At 36.8% G+C, this 24,044-nt stretch overlaps 1 protein-coding gene across 6 annotated transcripts in view; it reads left to right on the plus strand.

Annotated features, from left to right (window-relative positions):
* The window catches only part of MYO3A (myosin IIIA), a 239,162-nt gene that overhangs the window by 139,339 nt on the left and 75,779 nt on the right, over nt 1-24,044 (plus strand). For all 6 annotated transcript variants that reach the window (XR_008299958.1, XM_027073673.2, XM_027073674.2 and 3 more), the window contains exons 17-19: nt 5,446-5,572; nt 9,990-10,200; nt 15,297-15,444. Coding sequence is in view for 5 of the 6 variants with exons in the window: in XM_027073673.2 (XP_026929474.1) it covers nt 5,446-5,572; nt 9,990-10,200; nt 15,297-15,444 (486 nt within the window). In the remaining variant the exon portion in view is untranslated. The remainder of the gene's footprint in view (nt 1-5,445; nt 5,573-9,989; nt 10,201-15,296; nt 15,445-24,044) is intronic.

The following is a 24,044-nucleotide window of genomic DNA, read 5'->3' on the forward strand; positions in this document are numbered from 1 at the left end:
TTGGCATCTGTACATCTTCTTTGGCAAGGTGTCTGTTAAGGTCTTTGACCCAATTTTTTAACCAGGTTTTTTTTTTATTGTTTTTAAAAAAATTTATGTTTTGGATAACAATCCTTTATCAGATGTGCCTTTTGCAAATACTTTCTTCCAGTCTGTGGCTTGTCTTCTCATTCTCTTGACACATCTTTTATTTCAATTTGTGCATCTAACAGTCTTTGTCTAAGATTAGAAACAACTTTCTGTCTGCTTTGTTCACTTAACTCATAACTTGTCCTAAACAGATATAATTAAGTTCTTTGCATGCCTGAAACTATGTAAAAATTTAGTACATTTCAGTCTTTCAGATATTCTAAATGACTAACACAGCAGTCTTATCAGGAATGATAAGGACTTTCTAAACTTTCTAGTCATTTAACTAAATCTTAAACACTTCAACTTACTAGCCCTGAAAATATAATAATTTAAAATTACTAATGTACAAGATCAAGTATTTTATATATTTGAATACACTTTGCAAATTATGTTATGCTTTTAAAATTAAAATCATAAGTATATTATCAAATAAGTATTTAAATTCAAGTCACAAAAGTTAGTTACCAGATTTTTTTTCTATGTCTCTAATATTATCTCAAAGGTTTTAAACAGTTAAGAATAAACACATTGAGGGAGCCTGGGTGGCTTAGTCGGTTAAGTGTCCGATGTTGGCTCAGGTCATGATCTTGTGATTCATGGATTTGAGCTCCGTGTTGGGCTCTGCACTGACAGCTCAGAGCCTGGAACCTGCTTCAGATTCTATGTCTGCCTCTCTGTCTGCCCCTCCCCTACCTGCACGCGCGCTCTCTCTCTCTCTCTCTCTCTCTCTCTCTCAAAAATAAACAAACATTAAAAGAAAAAGAATAAACATGATTATCCCAAGGTTATGCATCTTATTCATCAATTTAGTAAAAAAGCATTGATACTATATTCCTTTGCTAAGGCTGCCATAGCAAAGTACCACAGGCCAGGTGATTTAAGTAACAGAAATTTATTTCCTCACAGTTCTACAGGTTAGAAGTCTGAGACAAGGTTAGTTTCTTGTAGAGGGCTGTGAGGGAGAATCTGTTCCATGCCTCTTCTCTACCTTCTGGTGATTCCCTGGCAGTCCTTAGTGACCTTGGATTTCAGAGGCCTCACCTTGATCTCTGTCTTCTTCTTCACATGGCAGTCTCCATGGGAAGAGTTCTCATACTCTTACCATGTGATCCAGCAGTCAAGGTCTTTGGTATTTACCCAAAGGAATTGAAAATTTATATCCACACAAAAACCTGTGTACTAATGTTTGTAGTAACTTCATTCATAATCACCAAACCTTAAAGTAACTGAGACATCCTTCAGTAGGTGAATGGATAAATAAACTGTGGCACATCCTAATAATGGGGTATTATTCAGTGCTAAAAAGAAACGAGCTATCAAGCCATGAAAACACATGGGAGAACCTTAAATGCACATCACTAAGTGAAAGAAGCCAATCTGAAAGGGCTATAGACTATATGATCCCAACTATATAACATTTTGGAAAAGGCAAAACTATGGAAACAGTAAAAGACCATGGGTAGTTATAGGCTGCGAGGAGAGGTAAGTAGGCAGAGCACAGGGGATTTCAGGGCAATGGAAACACTGTATGGTACTATAGTGGTAGATAGGTGTCATTATACATTTATAAAAATCCAGAGAATATCCGACACCAAGTGTGAACTCTGATGTCAACTATGGACTTTGGGTGACAATCATGTTTCAGTGTAGGTTCATTGATTATAACACATGCATCACCCTAATGCAGGATGTTGATAGTGGGGAGAGCTGGGTGTGTGGAGCAAGGAGGACAGGGGCTAACTGGTAACTCTATACTTTCCACTCAGTTTTGCTGTGACCCTCAAACTGCTCTAAAAATCAAGTTTAGGTCTCTTGATCTCAGTTCAGGTTTTGATCACACAGTCATGAGTTCAAGCCCAGCATTGGGCTCTGCACTGGATGTGAAGCCTTCATAAAAATAATAAATTAATAAAAATAAAGTTTATTTATTAAAAAAACTATAATAAAATACAGAAAGTAGAAATACATAGAAATAATCCATATAGAAATTCAGTATAGGAAATGATCCATACCCTTTGGTTCCAGGAGACTGTAGAGTCCTTGAGAACAGAAATTATTCTTAGTTATTGATATATCCAGTATCTGACATAGTGCTTAGTAAATAGCAAACAGATGCTGGTTGGATGAATGAATGGATGGGTGGATGGTTGAATAAGAGATGTAGTACAAGAAACTTCTGGAAGAGGAAGAGTCCTTCTAACAATTATTTTGCCTTGGGAAGATTAACTCAGTGCAGACAGAGTAGTGACCTTGCCCCACACACAGTGTTTTTTTGGTTTGTTTTGTTTTTTATAAATTTTTTTAACATTTATTTATTTTTGAGACAGAGAGAGAACATGAACAGGGGAGGGTCAGAGAAAGAGGGAGACACAGAATCTGAAACAGGCTCCAGGCTCTGGGCTGTCAGCACAGAGCCCGACGCGGGGCTTGAACCCACAGACCGCAAGATCATGACCTGAGCCAAAGTCGGATGCTTAACTGAGTGAGCCACCCAGGCGCCCCCCCACACACATAGTTTTGGGTTGCTGTCTGCATAGGCGATCAGCCTAGTGTACAAGCTCAGAAGCAGAGCGGGAATGTCCAGAGCAGCAGTGGAGTAGATTGGAGCCTGATGCATCAGAACAATGAAGGTCTGACTTTCCAGAAAACAAGCCAGAAACATGTTTCTCCTTGAAGATACTGCAAGAGCAGTAGCAGTCCAGCCTCCTCAGGTACAGACAAAGCAGGAAGTGGAGTAGATAGAGGGAATTGTGAATATTTTCCAATCTCTAGGGAGCACTTGGAGAGTATACTTTTCCTGTAAGCCACTCTTCTTCCTCTGTGGGAAGGTATAGTGCATCCAGTGAGCTGGGAGGCAGGATTCAAATCTCAGTTCATTCAAAGTCCATGGAACATTGTTAGATTGTTTTATGCCTTGGTAGTTTTGTTGTTTTTTATTTGTTTTTGTTTTTTTATGCCTTGGTAGTTTTATATGTAAAATGAAAAAATGTTCTTTTGCTTATTATTATTGTCAAATAAAAATCCTTCTGGACTCCTTGGGGTGACAGCATCAGAGATGATTAGTCTTTGTGCCACCAATGACCCAAGTGCCTGGTCAAGGTCATACCCGTGCCCGAGGTCAGGCCCCTTTGAGCCCCATCAGTCTAGCTGCCAGACCCAGACTGAGCTAGGGCCCTGATTTGCTGTCTTCTGAGCCTCCAACTGTACTCCAAATGAATATTGTAATTACAGGATATCAAGGGGAGCCCCAGTCTAGAAAGATTACACAGTTCTTCTCATAAACAGTTGAATTAAGAATTAAATGTCGATTGATTCAGCATGTGATTCTCTGTAATGAATCTCTAAATGCTGTTAAAAATCCAACTTGGGAACTTACACAACTGGACTTTCTAGTCTGTAACTGACACACAAAGTTTTGAAGGAACACAGTTTTCAACAGTCTATTTCAAGGCATATTCCTGGTGTCATTTATCCATAACGTCTACAGTTTCCTCAAGAAAAATACAGCAGGATGTCAGATGCTGTATTTATTTCCCCGCCTGCCATTAAAGCCCACACTGGTTGCCTCTTTACAAGTTATGCATGTTACAAATGGAAATTCCTTACCAGGAGAGTATTCTTAGAAAAGTGATTCACATCCAGCCTATCAGCACATTTATTGTTCTACTTCCAAAATATACCCCAGTGCATTGACTTCTTTTGGTCTCCACCATTTACTATTCTAGTCCAAGCCATCATCATCTCTCACTAGACTACTGCGATAGCCTCCTGACAATTCCACTTTTCTGTCTGCTCCCAATCCATTCATTTCCACATAGTAGGCAGATTCATCAGTTTAAAATATCACAGCTCCCTGCTTTGAAATCTCTAGTGGCTTTACATAGCGATTCAAATGAAGTCCAAACTCTACAGTGAGCCCAGAGGGCCTGGCTCATGCTCACCTCTCTGGCTCCTATCACATCATCCCTCACTGTCCTCCAGCCCCACTCTTCCTTCTTTCCTCACGCAAGGCCTTGCCCTTGCTGTCCCCTCTGCCTGGAATGTTCTGATTCCAGTTCTTCACCTAGGTGGTTCCCTTGTCACCAAGGCCTCAGCTTCTCAGAGGGCAGCTCTCCCTAACCTCCCCAACTCAAAAGGCCCTCCCTGCCCTTTTCAGTCACTCTCCATTGCTCCTCTATGTGTTTTTCTCTTCACAGCCCGTTTTGTTACTGAAAATGTCATGTTTGTCTATTTGTTTCTTAATGCCTGCCCTCTCACTGCCTAAACACCCCAAGGGAACAAAGATCTTAGTTTTGCCTCTTCTGAATCCCCTGTGACAAGAGCAGTGCCTGGCATAAGATATATATTTATTGGATAAGTGAATACCTAGATATATACAGATATATCTATATATTCATTCAGCAAATGTATTTGTTTAAATGTTTATGTATTCATATGTTATATATGAATGAAAAAATGTCCCTGAAGATTTTTTTCACATCCAGTTTTTATCATGACTTAGAATGTTGGAGTGGATGGAATAATCAATTCTATTAAGTGTAGGAGCTGGATTAAAATAAAGGCAGCAACATAAGAAAACAATAAAGATTTTGTCTGTTTCCTATACCTTACTGCACCTTGAACATAGTTGGAATGACACCAAGAATTACCATAGACTCCTTGATAAAATGCCTTCTATACCTCCAAGAAGAGGTGTGGGGTGTGTGTGTGTGTGTGTGTGTGTGTGTGTGTGTGTGTGTGTGTTTCTGAATATATTTTTATGTACCTTATTTAGGGTTTTACTACTATAAATTCTAAGCTGTAGTCCAGAGTTCTCATGCCTATACTTAAATGATACATATCCTTTGATTTTGATGCTGGGATCTTTGGGTCTTTCTTCCTTAGCTCCCTTTATTAAGCTCACTTTTAAGATGGCCTCAAGGAAAATGAACATCTGGAAATGACCACATTAAATCCCAAAGTTAAGTATCACATAGACCAATTTTTCTGTGGCCCAAGGAATTAGATATTTTTACCTCCTCTGAGGGGAGTTCCTTGTTTATTTTTTTTCTTCATACTGGCATTCATAAATTTTTTTTTTTATCACTCGCCGGGTAACAGGTACCATGCTCACCTCTCATATTAAAATAACAAATGAGACTGAGCCTACTTGGATCTTGGCCTACTTGGGTCTCAGAATGACATCATTGTCTATGGGATGACCTTCTTATGCTGGAGCCTTAGAATTCTTACCCAGTCTGTCTCCAGCCATAGTCACTGCCTTGCTATATATGCCAGGGAAGGTGATGTTAACATTTTCATGGTATGTTTCAGCAACTTGGAAGTATATACAGTATACTGGCTGCAATCATGAATGTTGGAAACATTGAATTTTCTTCTGTGGCAACTGAACACCAGCTTGACAAGAGCCACATTTCCAATCATGCAGCTCTGGAAAACTGTGAGTTTTATTATCTTCTGTTCAACACTGAACTCTTTTTTTTTTTTTAAATGTTTATTTATTTTTGAGACAGAGAGAGACAGAGCATGAGCAGGGAAGGGGCAGAGAGAGGGGGAGACACAGAATGTGAAGCAGGCTCCAGGCTGTGAGCTGTCAGCACAGAGCCCGACGCGGGGCTCGAACTCACGAACTGTGAGATCATGACCTGAGCCGAAGTCAGACACCCAACCAACTGAGCCACCCAGGCGCCCCAACACTGAACTCTTGAAAAATGTCTAATGACATACTTGTAAGTGTCACATAAAGACAATTTCAAAAAAAACTTCAAAAAAAAGATAATTTCAAGTGATCGTACTGATAGAGAATCCTGAAAAAGAATATTCAGATTCAATTTGCATAAAATGAAGCTTTTAAAGTCCAATATTTAAAACACATATTCATGCCTGCAAAATAACTGATTACTGAAGAAAACCTTCCTAAGTCTAGGCTTTAGACTGTTTTAGGAGCTATTTACATTTCAATGTAAAAACACAGAAAATATAATTAAAATTTAGTAAACTGATCTGAAAGGAGTTAAAGTTATTATTTGATAGATTTAGTGTATATATAATTTTATTTTATTTTTTAAATATAATTTGTTGTCAAATTGTCTTCCATAAAACACCCAGTGCTCATCCCAACAAGTGCCCTCCTCAATGCCCATCGCCCAGTTTTCCCTCTCTGCCCCCCATCAACCCTCAGTTTGTTTGTTCTCTGTATTTAAGAGTCTCTTATGGTTTGCATCCCTCCCTCTGTGTTTGTAACTTTTTTTTTCTCTTTCCCCTCCCCCATGGTCTTCTGTTAAGTTTCTCAAGATCAACATATGAGTGAAAACATATGGTATCTGTCTTTCTCTGACTGACTTATTTCACTTATAAGCAATAAAGACTTGTATATTTATTTTCATACCGGATGAATTTTTATACTCATTCATACTGGGTTAACTGATTTTGCAATAATTTTGTATACAAGAAAAGTGCAATATTGTATTTGCTTTAAATCAACTTTTTTCTCTATCTAGCAGAGTTTAATGAATTATTCCAATAACTTAAGGTTTCCCACTGATTTTCTGGTGGCACAGCTTTTTTATTTAGAATATATGCTATTTTTTTTTTAATTTTTAATGTGGGCATATGCCTCTATAATTCCAGATTTGTTATGTTTCATATATAATGTAGAGAATCATGATATAAATTTTTGTTTATATATTTTTTCTGATTTATACTTAATCAGAAACAGAATGAGCTGTTTTAGGGTAAATTTCAGAGGACCAGATACGAACCATTCTAGTCTGGACCTGTCCTTAGATCCCTATCATCTCCATGCCACTTTGTCTCTGGGACCAGCTTAGTAATACAGAAGAACTGAGATTGGCATGTAATGATTGCCGTGGACCTGAGAACCTGTTCTGATTTTTCATATATAAATAAAGTTAAATGACCAGAAGATATTAGACTAATAGTTGTTTTTTGTTTTGTTTTGTTTTTTTTTCTGGGCCATGGATCTCCCTCTGGCCCATGATGAGCCGGGCCTTCTTCTGGCCAATGTGCTGCAGGCTATGTAGATCCTGGGCTGAACCTTCATTCAGCAGACCTAATATTTTTTGGCACCCATGGGCCAGTAGTTCCAGGTTGATCTGTAGCTCCCAGCAGTCCCCAGTTATCAGATGTGGAAGGAAAAAACAGAAAACTCCAGTGATATATTCAGATCTCACCATTGATCATAATTAGAAGAGTTATCAACAATGAAGAGAATGATTGACCACAGAGATATTTGTAGATTATGAATATATACTCAGAAACTAACAAACTAAGAACTGACTTTGATAATTGAGAACCTATTTCTATATAGGAAACAGTCATATGGGTCACAAAAGATTAATATTTATATGAATATAGTTAAAATTAAAGCACTTTGTGGAATAGCCTTTTATGGCAAATAAAAATTTTGCTAACTTATAATGATTTATAATTAAAGTTGCAAGGAATTATCTCCAAACCAAGGCCATGTTTCCTGATGGTTTTACAGGTACATTGTCTCAATCAGGGTCCAGTTCTGGCTGTTCTGTCTCATAAATATCTCTCAAATCTGACCACTTCTGTTTATCTCCATCATCTTCGTTCTCACTGAAGACAACATCACCTCTCACCTCAGCTAAGTAACCTCCCAATTGTTCATTCTACATCAGTTCTTGAACTTTTCCAGGCCATTCTCCACAATTCATTCAGAAACCACTTAATGCATGTATCTAGAAGGTTCTCTCAATCTTTCTCTCCCTCTCTCCCTCCCTGTCCCTCTCCTCCTCCCTCTATCTTCCTAACTTAAGTTTCTTGATTAGCTTCCATTCCTTCTAGATAAAGATGATCAAGACTAGAAGTTTGCCTTATGAGGTATTATACTTAGCAATATATCCCCAGGTAAAATGAACAATGCAGGAATAGAAGTAGACAATTTAATCAATGGGAAACACTATTCAGAAACAGAAACAGATCCAAGCAGAATTGCCAGAAATGGCATTACAAATCACTAGGGAATCAGTGTTGTAGGGACAGCAAACTGGCTAGCCACTTAGGGGAGTGGGGGTGGGGGGGGATTTGAATTCTTGTCATACACCATATACCAAAATAAATTACAAATCTATACCATTTAACTGCAAAAAATCATAAAAGTTCAGGACAAGAGTGCGTTTATATAATCCTGAAATGAGAAAAAACTTGAAGGATTTTATGTGCAGAAAACCAAAAGCAGAAAGGATTTTTAATGGATATTTGACTACATAAATATTAAAACTCTTTCATACTAACAAAAGAAAAATAAACGAAATTGCAATACAGGTAAAAAATAAAAGAAAATATTTGTACTATACATATAAGAAATATGTGTAAGCTATGAAGAGCTCTTCTAAGCTTATTAGGAAAAGACAAATATATCAATGAAAAAAAGGGAGTTTATAAAATAAAACCACAAATTACTAATAAAAATATGAAAAAAAGAAAGTATTTAGCTTCACTAAGAGTCAGTTAAAAACAAATTGAAAAATGAAGGCATTTTTTCCTATCAAATAGGCCATTCTCAAAAATAATATATGGTACCCATGAAATTGCATTAAAATTTTTTTTGGCTGATAAGAATGTAATTGGTTCAGGGTTTTTGAAGAATAGCTAAAGAGTATACATAAGAAGGCTTAAATATGTTTATATACACTGAACCAATTACTGATTCTAAGCAATTTATGCTAAGAAAATCATACGAAACAGGAACACAGATTCATACACAAAATATTTATCCCAGCATTCTTTACAATTATGAACATATGGAAACAACCTAAACATCCAACAATTTAAAATTATTGATATATTATGATATATAGCAGACTATTATGCAGCAAATTAAAATTTACAAGTGATATTTAATAAAGTGAGAAATGCTTAAGATATTAAGATGAAATATATGTGCAGAATAGTGACAGTAAATATGCTTAAAAGGAAAGAAATGCAGAATGTTAACTTGAAAAGCAAGATATCTACAGTGGACTTGTATTACCTCTACAATGTGAAAACAATATTTAAGCAAGGTCCAGTGATCTTAGCCACATAGCTGAGAACTATCTTGTCCCAATGCTAAAAGTAAAATTCAAAATGTTGAAAATAATTTAAAAGGAGAACTGATTTAAAAAATAGTCTGTCATGTGATAGTTTGGGTTAAAGATGTTTTATATTAAAAAATGAATTTTATTGCCTGAATTTAGGTATTTTTCATTTAAAATTCCCTGTGATATGTAATTACCATTAAATATGCATGTTCCAGGCATCACACTTTACCAGAATTTAATTATTGAAATATATAACTGAGAAGTAGTAGGATACAAAAATACATTAATGTTGAGATAAGGTTTATGCTGTTTTGGTTAAATATTGCAAAAGTTAGGTAAAATACATTGGTTTGAGCATATCTCTCAAGTCTAAGTAACTTCCAGTTAATTTCTACATTTTGAAAATGTGTATATGATAATGGCGTCCAAATTATACCAAATTTATTCATTATGCTTATAAATTATTTCACATAATTCAGTGAAATTATGTTTGGCATCATGTAAACAACCACTGGCTTGTGCCAATGTTCCCTCCTGTCAGCCAGTTCGGTTTGGGTTGTGCTGTATTTATTATATGGCAGCCTGCATGTGACCAGTCAGGGAGAGAAAAATGATCAAGAAGAGACACAGGACTCCTACTCAACAGCAACTTATTTTTACATTAGAAAGTCTTCACATATTTCTTTTATGTCGTTTGAAGAAGGTAAATTAAGACGTTTTCATTCTATAGGAAGTGACTTCATTGCCATAACTTTTTCTAACAACACATCTGTTTGTTTTTTTTAGCTGCTTCTTTGCTTTGCATTCAGGCAGATGAACTAAAAGAAGCTCTTACCTCCCACTGTGTGGTCACTAGAGGAGAAACCATTATTCGCCCCAATACGGTCGAAAAAGCTACTGATGTCAGAGATGCTATGGCCAAAACTTTATACGGGCGTCTCTTTAGTTGGATAGTCAATCGCATTAACAGCTTATTGAAGCACGGCACATCGCCAAGGTAAAAATTCTCATGGAAACATTTTTTTCCCCAAATGTCAGGTGATGTAAGTCTGTTTTCTAATTTATTGATTTGTATATGAGTCCCTTTGAAGACGTTCCTAATTGCTATCGCTGAATTATTACAGTTCTATCTCAGTAGATCTGCTTTATTTCCTAGTAGCCCTTTATTAGGCCAGATAGCTATAAAAATACAAATGTCCTGGAACACAAAAACTGTAGCAACATGAATAAACATGAAAAGTGAATTTTTAAAGTGACATCAATTTATATGTTCTTTTAATAGGAAGGTGTACTGTAAAGTGTATATACCATTTTATACTTTCATAAAATGTCATTCCAGCAGGTTTTTTTGTTTGTTTGCTTTGTTTTGAGGGATTGAATTAAATCTTGAAGGCAAAGGAAAGCTTTCTTTTTATATTTTAACTCTCACTATAATCCTGTAAGGATAGGAATTATGACCTCCAATGAACTTTGGTTCCAAAATGTCCTAAGTAAATAGTAAATGATAGAGTGAATATATGAACGATAATGTCATCGTTTATGCCCTGCCTAGTACCCCATCTTAGAAATAAAGAATCACAGCCACCACTGACTGAGTACTCTCTATGTACCAGGGATTGCGCACAGGTATAAACCCTTCCATTTACACCTAAAGCTTTGTTCTGCCACAAATTACACAATCTGTAGAAATTGTATACAAAAAGCAGGATAAATGCCTACCTTAAGTCACCTTGTTCACATTTGCTTACTAAGCATAAAAGACTATTCTATACACATTTCAGGCATGTAATTCAGTCATTTTTCCACGAAGGGCCACACCACATCATAATATTATCCAGAATGTCTAAGAGATAATCCATTATTCCTCCATGTTCTTAATTCTCTATCCCCCAGAATTGCTTCTTTCCCTTTTTGCTAAACTGTAACCTATCCGACTGGGTCTGCAAATCAAATTCCAGTTTGCCCATTCTGATTTAATGATCAAAACACTTTGTATGTTCATGTGTGGCCATCGGTATGATGCCAAGCTTTCAGGTGAAAATGGAAAAATTCCAGAATGTTCACTATCTATGTATTCCACAGACGACTACATTTTGCTACTTATCATCTGCATGTTTGGCACTAAGGCGATCTGCTGAAAATTCCACTACAGCCTCTTTACTATTTGGTAACTTTCCTTTCCATACACTAAAGAAAGCCAGCCAAATGTTAGATTTTCAAAATTTTTATAGAAAGTTTAACAAACAGGGGCGCCTGGGTGGCTCAGTTGGTTAAGAATCCGACTTCGGCTCAGGTCATGATCTCAAGGTCAGGGAGTTCGAGCCCCGCGTTGGACTCTGTGCTGACAACTCAGAGCCCAGAGTCTGGTTTGGATTCTGTCTTGCTCTCTCTCTGCCCCTCCCCAGCTTACACTCTGTTCTCTCTGTCTCTCAAAAATGAATAAATGTTAAAAAAAATGTTTTTTAAATAAAGTTTAACAAATTAAAATAAGACCATTCATATAGTTCAGCAAAAATCTGTCAAGATTTATGTTAAGATTTTGAAGAGCCTGTATACTGTGCCAGTCTTTTCCACTAACTTGTTGTGCAACCCTTGACAAATTACTGCATTTCTCTGCATCTTGTCTTCTTCAACTATTAAATAAAGGCATGTAATGACAAATCAGTGGTCTCAGTTATTGATGGACATCTTGGAGCCTTTTAAGGATCTCTTGAGGGATGCCTGGGTGGCTTAGTCAGTTCAGTGTCCAACTCTTTATTTTGGCTCAGGTCATAATGTCATGGTTCATGGGATCGAGCCCTGCATCGTTCTCTCTCCTTCTCCCTTTGCACCTCTCCCACTCCCTCTCTTTCTCTCTCTCTCTCTCTCTATCTAAAAAAAAAAAAGAAAAGAATAAAAGAAAGAATAAAAGGATCTATTGAAACTATGTTCTTCACTCCAAAATTTTAAAAATGGATATATTTCTACATACCCACCAAAATATTGTGCATGGTTGATTCCAGCCCCCTTGAAGACCATTAACAGACCCCAGGTTAAGAATCCCTGAATGAGGTCATCTCTAAGGTCCTCCTGGCTGTAACACACTATTAGATGAGTTAAATATCTCAGCAGGATCCTGTGGGATAATTTTTTAAAAGAATAATAATGTTGACTAAACCAGCATACATTTTCACTTTCTATTCAAAATAGGAATTTTCAGAAGTATTTGTATAGCTTTCCTTTTGTCAATCCCATCACACAAAGGGTCCTATAACTTTGTGTTCTGAGTTCAGTCAGTTCTTCCGAATACAGAGAGCATCCTTCACTTCCCAGCATGAGGTGGACAGCTGTCATTTCTAAATCACTTCCTCACACAACACTAAGCGTTAACCTAGGTTACATAAATAGTGAGCACAGAGAAATGTTTGTACTCTCCTTTTTAAAATCACATGAAAATAACTGTAATGCATATATTTCTCAGAAGAGGCAAACTTTTGACCAACTATCTAGCCTTTAATGAACAGAGAGGTAACCATTATGGGGGAGCAGGAAAAAAAGTACATTTGGAATATTTAATTATAAAATAATATTTAAGATAGACTCCACCAAAGTCTGCTAGAACTGATACATGAATTCAGCAAAGTTGCAGGATACAAAATCAACGTACAGAAATCAGTTGCATTCTTATACACTAACAATGAAGCAACAGAAAGACAAATAAAGAAACTCATCCCATTCACAATTGCACCAAGAAGCATAAAATACCTAGGGATAAATCTAACCAAAGATGTAAAAGATCTGTATGCTGAAAACTATAGAAAGTTTATGAAGGAAATTGAAGAAGATATAAAGAAATGGAAAAACATTCCATGCTCATGGGTTGGAAGAATAAATATTGTCAAAATGTCAATACTACCCAAAGCTATCGACACATTCAATGCAATCCCAATCAAAATTGCACCAGCATTCTTCTCGAAGCTAGAGCAAGCAATCCTAAAATTCATATGGAACCACAAAAGGCCCCGAATAGCCAAAGTAATTTTGAAGAAGAAGACCAAAGCAGGAGGCATCACAATCCCAGACTTTAGCCTCTACTACAATGCTGTAATCATCAAGACAGCATGGTGTTGGCACAAAAACAGACACATAGACCAATGGAATAGAATAGAAACCCCAAAACTAGACCCACACACGTATGGCCAACTCATCTTTGACAAAGCAGGAAAGAACATCCAATGGAAAAAAGACAGTCTCTTTAACAAATGGTGCTGGGAGAACTGGACAGCAACATGCAGAAGGTTGAAACTAGACCACTTTCTCACACCATTCACAAAAATAAACTCAAAATGGATAAAGGACCTGAATGTGAGACAGGAAACCATCAAAACCCTAGAGGAGAAAGCAGGAAAAGACCTCTCTGACCTCAGCCGTAGCAATTTCTTACTTGACACATCCCCAAAGGCAAGGGAATTAAAAGCAAAAATGAACTACTGAAACCTCATGAAGATAAAAAGCTTCTGCAGAGCAAAGGACACAATCAACAAAACTAAAAGGCAACCAACAGAATGGGAAAAGATATTTGCAAATGACATATCGGACAAAGGACTAGTATCCAAAATCTATAAAGAGCTCACCAAACTCCACACCCGAAAAACAAATAATCCAGTGAAGAAATGGGCAGAAAACATGAATAGACACTTCTCTAAAGAAGACATCCAGATGGCAAACAGGCACATGAAAAGATGCTCAACATTGCTCCTCATCAGGGAAATACAAATCAAAACCACACTCAGATATCACCTCACGCCAGTCAGAGTGGCTGAAATGAACAAATCAGGAGACTACAGATGCTGGAGAGGATGTAGAGAAATGGGAACCCTCTTGCACTGTTGGTGGGAATGCAAACTGGTGCAGCCACTCTGGAAAACAGTGTGGAGTTTCCTCAAAAAATTAAAAACAGACCTACCCTATGACCCAGCAATAGCACTGCTAGGAATTTACCCAAGGATACAGGAGTACTGATGCATCGGGGCACTTGTGCCACAGTGTTTATAGCAGCACTCTCAACAATAGCCAAATTATGGACAGAGCCTAAATGTCCATCAACTGATGAATGGATAAAGAAATTGTGGTTTATATACACAATGGAGTACTATGTGGCAACGAGAAAGAATGAAATATGGCCCTTTGTAGCAACGTGGGTGGAACTGGAGAGTGTTATGCTAAGTGAAATAAGCCATACAGAGAAAGACAGATACCATATGTTTTCACTCTTATGTGGATCCTGAGAAACTTAACAGAAACCCATGGGAGAGGGGAAGGAAAAATAAAAAAAGAGGTTAGAGTGGGAGAGAGCCAAAGCATAAGAGACTCTTAAAAACTGAGAACAAACTGAAGGTTGATGGGGGTGGGAGGGAGGAGAGGGTGGGTGATGGGTATTGAAGAGGGCATCTTTTGGGATGAGCACTGGGTGTTGTATGGAAACCAATTTGACAATAAATTTCATATATTAAAAAACAATAAAATAAAATAATAAAATAAAATAATATTTAATTGCATTTTAAAGTAGTTGATTATAAAATAAACTCAAATACATTTTTGTCTTTCCCCAAGTTACCATTTATTCTCTATTAAACACTTACGAATGAATAACTCAAAAGTAAATAATGATTCTTTAAAAGAGGTGAAGTGTTTTTAGCAAGATGTTTTAATTGTCCTAAAGTGAAAGACTAAAGACATCCTTACACAGAATTTTTGCTTTTCTGGTATGATTTTTATTGAATACATTTTTGTGGTCTTCTGAGTGCTGGCCAGGTTTTCCGTATGATTCATGACTCACTCGGGGCTGTGATCTTGTACCCACAAACCCATAGGAAAAAGTATAGGACAGGTTTCTGTAGTACAAGGAAAATCTTGTATCTTTTACATATTAAAATTGATGCTACCTACTTTATGTTTTATGGAGGGAAACTTTTTCAATTAAGAAAATTTACACTCTGTGTCTTGGTAGGAGTTTCTTAGCTAAATCACAAAAGCATACTCTGAGACACCCTGCTTTCCATTCCCTCTTAAGAAAATAAGTAAGGACTCAATAATGCCTCTTTAATTTTCCAGTGGGAACGGTGATGAGCTGAGCATTGGCATTCTGGACATATTTGGCTTTGAAAACTTCAAAAAAAATTCCTTTGAGCAGCTGTGCATTAACATTGCAAATGAACAAATTCAGTATTATTTCAATCAACACGTGTTCACATGGGAGCAGGTAAGTCATGGTACTATTAAGATTCATGTATGTGTGTGTTACATGCAGAATTGTACTAATGAAGCAAGACTTAGACCATAGGTTTAGGGCCTTAAATATATAGACAAAGGAAAGATTTTCTTTTCTCCATGCCTGTAGTAAAAACAAAAATAAAACCAGAAAACAAGTATGAATTTAGTGTCTCCAGATGAGATGCCCTTCCTTGAAAAACCAATGCACCCTTCTCCAAAACTTAGCAAGTCTGAGCCCTTATACACAAACAAGTTTCCTTTGGAAATTTAAGTCAGCAGATGTGTCCAACTGTTTCTCTTTCTGTAGACTGTGTAGCTGAAACTCTGTTTGAAATTTAAATATCCATCTAAAATGCATTAAACTTCAGAATTCCGGTAACTAGGCAACAGAACACAAGATAATGGGTTTGATGCAAATGCCATGAAATGGCAATTTTGACAGGGTACAATATGTAATTTATGATTCAGCTTCAAAAATCAGAGACTTACTTGAATTGCATTTGGCAAAGCTGTAGTATTAAAATTATTTAAATTATTTTATCAAGTCTAAAAGCAGCAGTGGTCATGTTTTGTGTCATTTAGTGTGTCATGTGTCTTCTGTAAATAATATCACATTGTTTTGTGCTTACTGAATAGAACTGACGTTTTTACTTAAATTTGAGATAAATGAGAGGTACATGAACTTCTTTTGATTCAAAATATTTAGGCTTATGAGAATTTACTTTAAAATTGCATTTTGAAAACACTAGTCACAAAAGAAAACCTCTAGATATTAACATTTCTTAGGCCAAAAAAAGGGACAAAAGTGTAAGGTTTTACCTGTGTTTGCATAGCTCTGATCTACCCCAGGATCTTGTTCTATCAAGTATTCCTTCCTCTCTTCTTTCTCACTCTGTGTCTCTCTCTCTCCTCTTTCTCCACTCTTCTCCATTAGCACACGCAGTCCCATAGCCTAGATAAATGAGATCTTTAAAAATTGTTAAAAAACAAAAGCCTTTCTCCAACCTGCTTATCTCAGTAGCTATGGCCTCTCTCTTCCCTTCACAGCCAAGCTGCTTGAAAGCATATTCAGTATTCATTGCATTGTATTGATTTCTTCTCTACCTGAGTATATGAGTCTGTAGCATCTGGCTCTGACCTCGCCCACTCTCCTGGAATGGGCCTTCCTAATCTCATCAGTCATTAGTGTCAGAAACATTTTAGTCTCTACATTATTAGCCTTTCTGTAATTTTCAACCCTGTTGATAAGTTCCTGTTTCTGGAAAACCCCTCCTTTAGCATCCCTAATACCATCTTCCTGTTTCTCTGCCATCTTCCTGTCTCTTCCTGTACCATCTCATAAATCAGTCGTTCTCAACCCTGGCTGCATATTAGAATCACTGGGTACTGGAAAATCCCAATGCCCAGACCCTGTCCCAGACCAGTTAAATCAGATCTCTTGGAATGAGACCCAGGCATCAATATCTTCTAAAGTTCCCAGTTTATTCCAATGTGCAGCCAAGGTTGAGAATTACTGTCCTAAATCTTAACTCATGAAAGAGTTCTATCCTCTACCCCTTCTCGTACTCACTAGGAAAGATCATCCATTTCCATTCTTTCGATCACCCCCTTCATGCTAGTAATGCTTAAGTCCCCATCCAACCCACCTCTCTTTTTGAACTCCTGGCCTCCTTTTAAGACAGCTTCCAGAACTTTATCTAGAATTGAACCCATGGTCTTTCCCTCTCACTTATATTCTTCCTCAGCAAGTGACATCTCTATCTGCCACTTACTCAAGCCAAAAATGCATTTCATTTCTCATTACTGAAATCCAGAAAATTAGTGAGACTTGTTCATGTTTCTCCCTCCTCTATGCTCCAGTAAAAATATTTGGTTTATATTTGTGCCTTTCTCACTAGGCTACAGACTCCTTGAGGTCAAGGATTAGGTCTTAATTCATTTTGAATCTTCAGAGCTTGACATACAGCAAGTGTTCGAAAAATATTTATTAAATGAATGTCATCTTGCTTTAATGTCTCACAGTGTTCACACGATCCATTCTAACCAAATCCTGAAACAAGTGAATTTTGTTTTTTTCTTTGTTTGTTTGGACTTGTTGATGGGGATCTATTAGAATTACCTTCTTCATGGGACCAGGTGCATCTTCATGTATTTCCCATGTGATTAATTAGCAACTTGTGTTGGTAGGATTCTGTTATTTTTCTCTTTTGCAGGTTGAGGTTAGAACATGGTTTGATTGGAACTAGCTTTTAAACCAATGTACATATCTTTCAAAATTATTTGCTTTTCATTTTTTATAGGATGTTATAGTTTATAATCCACTTTGATAGCCTTGAATTTCATCCATGATCCTAATGCTGTTACTGCTTTTGTCTTTGGGCTTGCTACAAATGAAACTATTCTGGAAGACTCTTTTAAATATCCTTGAGAGGCTTTCAAGACAAAACAACTCAAAATTGTCCCTAGCAAATTAAGATTTCAACTAGAATCCAGGATTATACAAAGCAGTTTGAGGAATTGAGGCCATTCACAATCCTTTCAAATGCCTTTCTAGGGTAACTACCCAAGAATCTCTGCTTCATAATCTTATGGGACAGGCATTGGCAGCTGAGTGATCAGGTTGATGAATGTGTGATCCGCTGGATATGGGATTAGTCAGTGATTCTCTTGATTGTAACATGTGGGTGTACACGTTTGGGTTTTTTTTTCCACTCTGTCACTTCTCTGTGAGTGCAAAAATTGTAACTGAGAAATGCTAACTATAGCTGTGTGTATTAGCTATCACAGGTAGAGAACACACAACACACTGATTTCTATAAATGAGAAATAGCTATGAAGCCAAATCATAAATTAAAGTTATGGTCACACTTTCCTTGGTGAGATATAATCATAACTTTCATCTGAGAACTCCTTCATTTAATAAAGCCATTATTGCTTATCCGTAAGACATACTCAGTTTCATGGACATTCAGATAATCTGGCAATCTGAACAAGACACAAGCTTCAGCCAGCACCTTCACAGATGACACAACTTCTGCTTCTATTTAAACCAACAAACATGATCTTTACTGGCAGTCCTGCAACAATGGAACATAAATAAAGGTTTGCTGAAAACACTATTTTTTTTAAATTTGGCCCAAATTCAATTGACATGTAATACACAGTGGGACACTCCAGCAAAGTTGGTTATGAAGGTATTTTGAATATTGTTTTCCCATTATTTTCCATTAAAACAATAATCAACAGACTACAGTAAAATATTTTTAGTGAAAGAGATTATGTCACTGACCCAATCCATAGTTTGCTGAGTGGATAGTTTTAAATAATACATAGCTCCTCAAACTTTTCTGGAGTTTGATTTTTCATAATATTTGAAGCTTCCATACTTTTCCAGCACTGGAACAACCATTTTGTATATATTGATTTTAAAAAAATTTAAAGGGACAATTTATATATGAAAACAATAGTCTGAAAATTAAATCACAGTCTGGTTTCCTGCGCCTACCTACAAATAGACATTAAGAGTTTAGTTGTAATCTTTTGATATTCATGACTCAGGCTTTTCTAAATGAGCAGCAACTGAAAAATATATAATTTTCTGTTAATTAATTCCACAAATAAAGTATTTATATGTCAGCCTTCCCTATTACATTTGTATGGCATTATTTTGACACACACTGTTTACTCCCATATTTTTCAAAAAGCTTTTAGTGAAGCAGCTGAAAGGGCAGCAAACAAGTTACCACATTTCTGATAAGGGAGGCATCTTCTTACAACATTTACACTGAATCTCCACAGGGACTGTGTAGCCAAGATTTTGGTTTTGCTTGGTTGTTTTTGTTTGTTTTCTGTCATTCTTCCATGGGACGGAGAGCACAACAGTAGTCAAAGTGTGATTAAAGCTTGAAGTTCTCTTCAAGGAGTCATGCTGATGCTATAGTAGTGGGTTTTGTCCTTTCTTTTAATTGTGCACTATGATACATCATTGTGGTATAGACCATGCAAAAGAAATGAACCCTGTTCCCCTAGAAGTTTATGTTATGTTTCAAATCAAGGGGAATGAACAGCCAACCACTGAAGAGTCACCAATGGGCATGGGTTTGAGGTGGAACAAACACCACTGTTCTTTAGGACCATTAGGCACCCAAGACATAGCTATCCTATGATGCATTGCTCTAAAATCCTGAAGATTCACTCTCCTTGCTTATACTCCTACTTATACCTAGGGTGAGCTTTCTTATCCATTAGTGCAAGACATCTTGCCGGCTATTAACTGAGCTGAAGTTCGTTTTTAAAGTGAGCTGTTAATACTTGTTCTGTACAAGGATAAGCTGTTACATACATCATTTATATATATATACCCGTGGGTTTAAAATTAAAAGTTAGAAGTCATTTTATAAGCAGGAAACCATTTACAGCACATAATGGAGACAATAACTGTAATTATGGCTCTGGCTTCTCTTGCAGAAAGTGATGTGTATGACTTTCCTCTCCAGCTGTTCATATCTCAAAGTTTGAAGCTTTTGAGATTTTGAATATGGGCTCCAACACATAATTTGTGGCAATTACAAAGAACAAAAATTCATTCATCATACAGTATCTACATTTTCAACTTTTTTTACGTTACGAAGTAAAAAGAATCAGTCATCACATAAAAAAAAAATGTGTGGGCAAACCCCTTAGAAATGCCTTCAAATTGTTTTGCTTACAAAGTATGAATTTTTATTTCATATTCAAATTTCTTCCCTATTAAACCATATGTGTGCAATGGTGGTAGCATTTGTCTTATTTTAGTTCTCCAAGTGATAAAAGCCAATTTATAGGCATTTTCTTAAAACATTAAAACAACCATGCATTTAAGAAACAGATACAACAAATCTTGCTTTTTAAGTGCTTGGCCAAGTTTTGGGTTACTGTTTGAGATCACATACAAATTTTCTGTAGACTCACGTACTGAGTATGGAAGTTGATATGCAAGTGACTGGATATGTGTGGAGCATCCCTACAACAGATCCCAGCTGTGAACGTGTGGTCCTCTCCCGCCGTCTCTTGGCAGGCAACCTGTTGGGTTCCTGTGCCCCCCGCCCCATCTCTTGCTTTATACCCGTGTTGCACAGTGTGTTTCTCTTTCATCAGAGAAGCTGGGTCAACACCTTTAATGTGCTCTGGGGATTTGTGGTACTTATTTTGATAATTTGGTATTATTTTAAAATACTTTTTAAAAAATATTTTCATTATGGGGTGCCTGGGTGGCTCAGTTGGTTGAGGCTCCAACTTTGGCTCAGGTCATGATCTCCCAGTTATGGGTTCAAGCCCCAGGCTCTGCACTGACAGCAGGGAGCCTGCTTCAGATTCTCTGTCTTCCTCTCTCTCTGCCCCTCTCCCCTTCTCAGAAATAAACATCTAAAAAAATTAAATAAAAAAATACTTTCATTATGATAAAAAGTAATTTTGGAAGAAATACATAATAAGGAGGTTAGATCCATTCAATTACTGTAGTTTTCTACATGTGAGTTTAGAGCATACTTGACAAGCGGAAATAAAATTTTTTGGTAAACGTTTAAACATGACAGTAAAGGAAAAATAGTTTAAGTTGAAAGAAATCTTGGTATATGAAAAACTACATTTCTGGATTCCTAATGGAAATTTCTCCTTATCCTAAGCCATTACCTGTCAGTAGAATATAAATTTGTAAGATCTTTTATGGCTTTTGAAGAGTTTTTAAGAATAGGTTTTATACACAAAACGTGACTAGATTACAATGTTCATCTTAATATACATTGTTTCCTTTTCTTTCTGAAAAAAGAAGCTGCTCTAGGAAGCATCATTTAAAACTTTTCCTCCAAAGTTCATTAAATACATGTAAAATAAAATAAGTATATTTTTTTAGGAATTATCTACCATACTTCCTCATTAGGTTGCTTGTCAAATGGTAAATCAGTGACCTGTGTCTTCTGAAGTTACTGATGATCAGCATTCCCTGTGGCTTGCCACTAACTTTAACAAAAAAAATCAACAGGATCATTGATAACAGCTTTGAATAGAAAGTACAAGAGGAGGGGCGCCTGGGAGGCTCAGTCGGCTGAGCCTGGGCATCTGACTTCGGCCCAGGTCATGATCTTGAAATTCAGGAGTTTGAACCCCACATCAGGCTCTGTGCTGACAGCTCAGAGCCTGGAGCCTGCTTCAGATTCTGTGTCTCCCTCTCTCTCTGCCTCTCCCCTGCTTGTTCTCTCTCTCAGAAATAAATGAACATTAAAAAATAATAATTACTATTTTACATCAAGAGTTTAGATTTTACAACATGCATATAACCACCTTGTTTTCTTCATTTTTAGTTTTTAAAAATATTTACTTGCTTCGGTGGAATGTTATTACTAACAATATTATAGGTATGTAGAAAGAGAGCACTTAACCGACTGAGCCACACAGGCGCCCTGTGAAAGAGAGCGAATGATAAAGTAAATGTAAAATATTAGCAACTGGAAAATTTGGGGAAAGGGCACCTGGGAGTTCTTTGTACTGTCCTTGCAACCTTTTAAATTTGGAGTTATTTCAAAATGAAAAATGGCACAGTTTCTTTTTTCTCTGTAATAATAAAAAAAAACTCACCTTGAATAGTGATAGCACCTTAAATCCTAGATTTTCAACCTTGAAAACATTTTTCTTAGAATGAGTAACTTCTTCTCAGTGGTTTCTTTCCACTGTGAGCAATGTTTCCATAAATGCGTATACTCATGTGAACAGTTGGCGAGTAGGATTCTTTTACTAAAGGCAGACATCAGGGAATAAATGTGTTTATGTGCTTCTTTCCCCTTGCAAATGTTCTGTTAACAGAATGTGTATGCATCTATTCACTATGTTTCACAACACGTTCAGGCAGCGTGGGCATTTTGAAATGTTTGAACCAGAAGAAACCTAAGTAGATCATCCATATTTCACAGATAAAAATGACTCGTTATGACTTGCTTGAAGTCACAGCCTAGTTAAACAAAGCCAGAACCCAAATCTGGGTCTTCTGATACATATCTGGGGTTTTTCTCACAAGCAAACAAATAAGAAAAGTTGAGAAGAACCAGGGACCTAACAAAATAATCTCTCATGCAGAAGAAAAGGGTGTTCCATTGATTTGAAAGAAAGGGAGGAAGGAGGAAGAAAGGGAGGGAGGAAGGAGAAGAGAGTGAGATAGAGAGAGGCAATCTTTCACATGAAAAGCCAAGGGGCATCCATATAAGGTAACAAAGAAGGAAACTAGAAAGACCAGTAGCACTGAGGCAGGTGGCAGTGGTAACAGATACTGTGACACTGGAGGAAGCAGAAACCACCTTACAGGATAGATCTAGAACTAACAGATGGAACAACTGAAAAAGAAAATACAGCATGAGCAAAGAATTCCTAGGATGTGATTTCAGGGTTAGAATGGAAAGGCAGACAGACTCTTTGCTGGGCCCTAAAGGACAAGACTCTACCTTTTTGTCTATTTCTTCCTTCCCCAGGCCCACCTACTTTTAAACATACACATAGTAGGTGCTCCACGAATGTTTAAGGAATGTCAGTATGTGGCATCTTCTACAATGATCTATTCAGAATGCCACAAACCTGGGTGAATTCTTAATACCACCCCGCATCAAGTGGACTGTGTTTATAAAAATAAAAGATACTTGATTTATGACTTCCAAACAGCAAACACAAGAGAATAAATATTGAGGATCATTTATCCCAGCTGTTAAAATATTTATAGAATCTAAAATATGTGAAACTGCAGAGCAGTGTCAGATGGTTGACTCACCTACACAACAGACATGACTTCATTTCATAGGTATAAATTCAGTGAAAGACTTGAATGCACCCTGTCGCTGCATACCCCCACCTTTTATAAAAGAAAAATACCATATGAGCCAAACTCCTTGATAGAAACCTTGGTGGTTTCAGGAAAATCTTTTTGAAACTTCATACTTAGATAAATCTGTCAGATGGTAGTAGAAAGTATTCTCCCACAGTAAAATGATAGAGTGATGCTTTCGGGGAGTACGTAGCACCTGTCTTTTACATGGTGATGAAGTCTGCCTGTTTTTACAAATATGTGGAAATTTAATCAGTGTCTTCCTGAACAACCAATGGGCCAAAATGGAAATCAAAAGAAAAATCAAAGACCACCTTGAGACAAATGGAAATGAGACCACCACATACCAAGACTTATGGAATGCAGCAAAGGCAGCTCTAAGAGGAAAGTTTGTAACCATAAAGACATAATTGAGAAAAAAGATGGATCTCAAGTAAGCAAATCTAACTTGATACTTCAGTGAAATATAAGAAGAAACAAGCTAAGCCCAAAGTTAAAAGGAAGGAAATAACAAAGATCAGAGCAGAAATAAATGAAATAAAGACTCAAAATACAATAGAAAAGAATAATGAAACCAGGAGCTGTGCTTTGTTAAAGATAAATAAAATTGACAAACCTTTACCTGGACTAATCAAGAAAAAACCAAAGAGGACTGACTCAAAAAATTAGGAATGAAAAAGAAAACATTACAGCTAGCTGATACGACAGAAATACAAAGGATCAAAAATATAGAAGAAATGGAAAAA

This window comes from Acinonyx jubatus, chromosome B4 (genome assembly GCF_027475565.1).
Source record: "Acinonyx jubatus isolate Ajub_Pintada_27869175 chromosome B4, VMU_Ajub_asm_v1.0, whole genome shotgun sequence".
NCBI classification, from domain to species: domain Eukaryota; kingdom Metazoa; phylum Chordata; class Mammalia; order Carnivora; family Felidae; genus Acinonyx; species Acinonyx jubatus.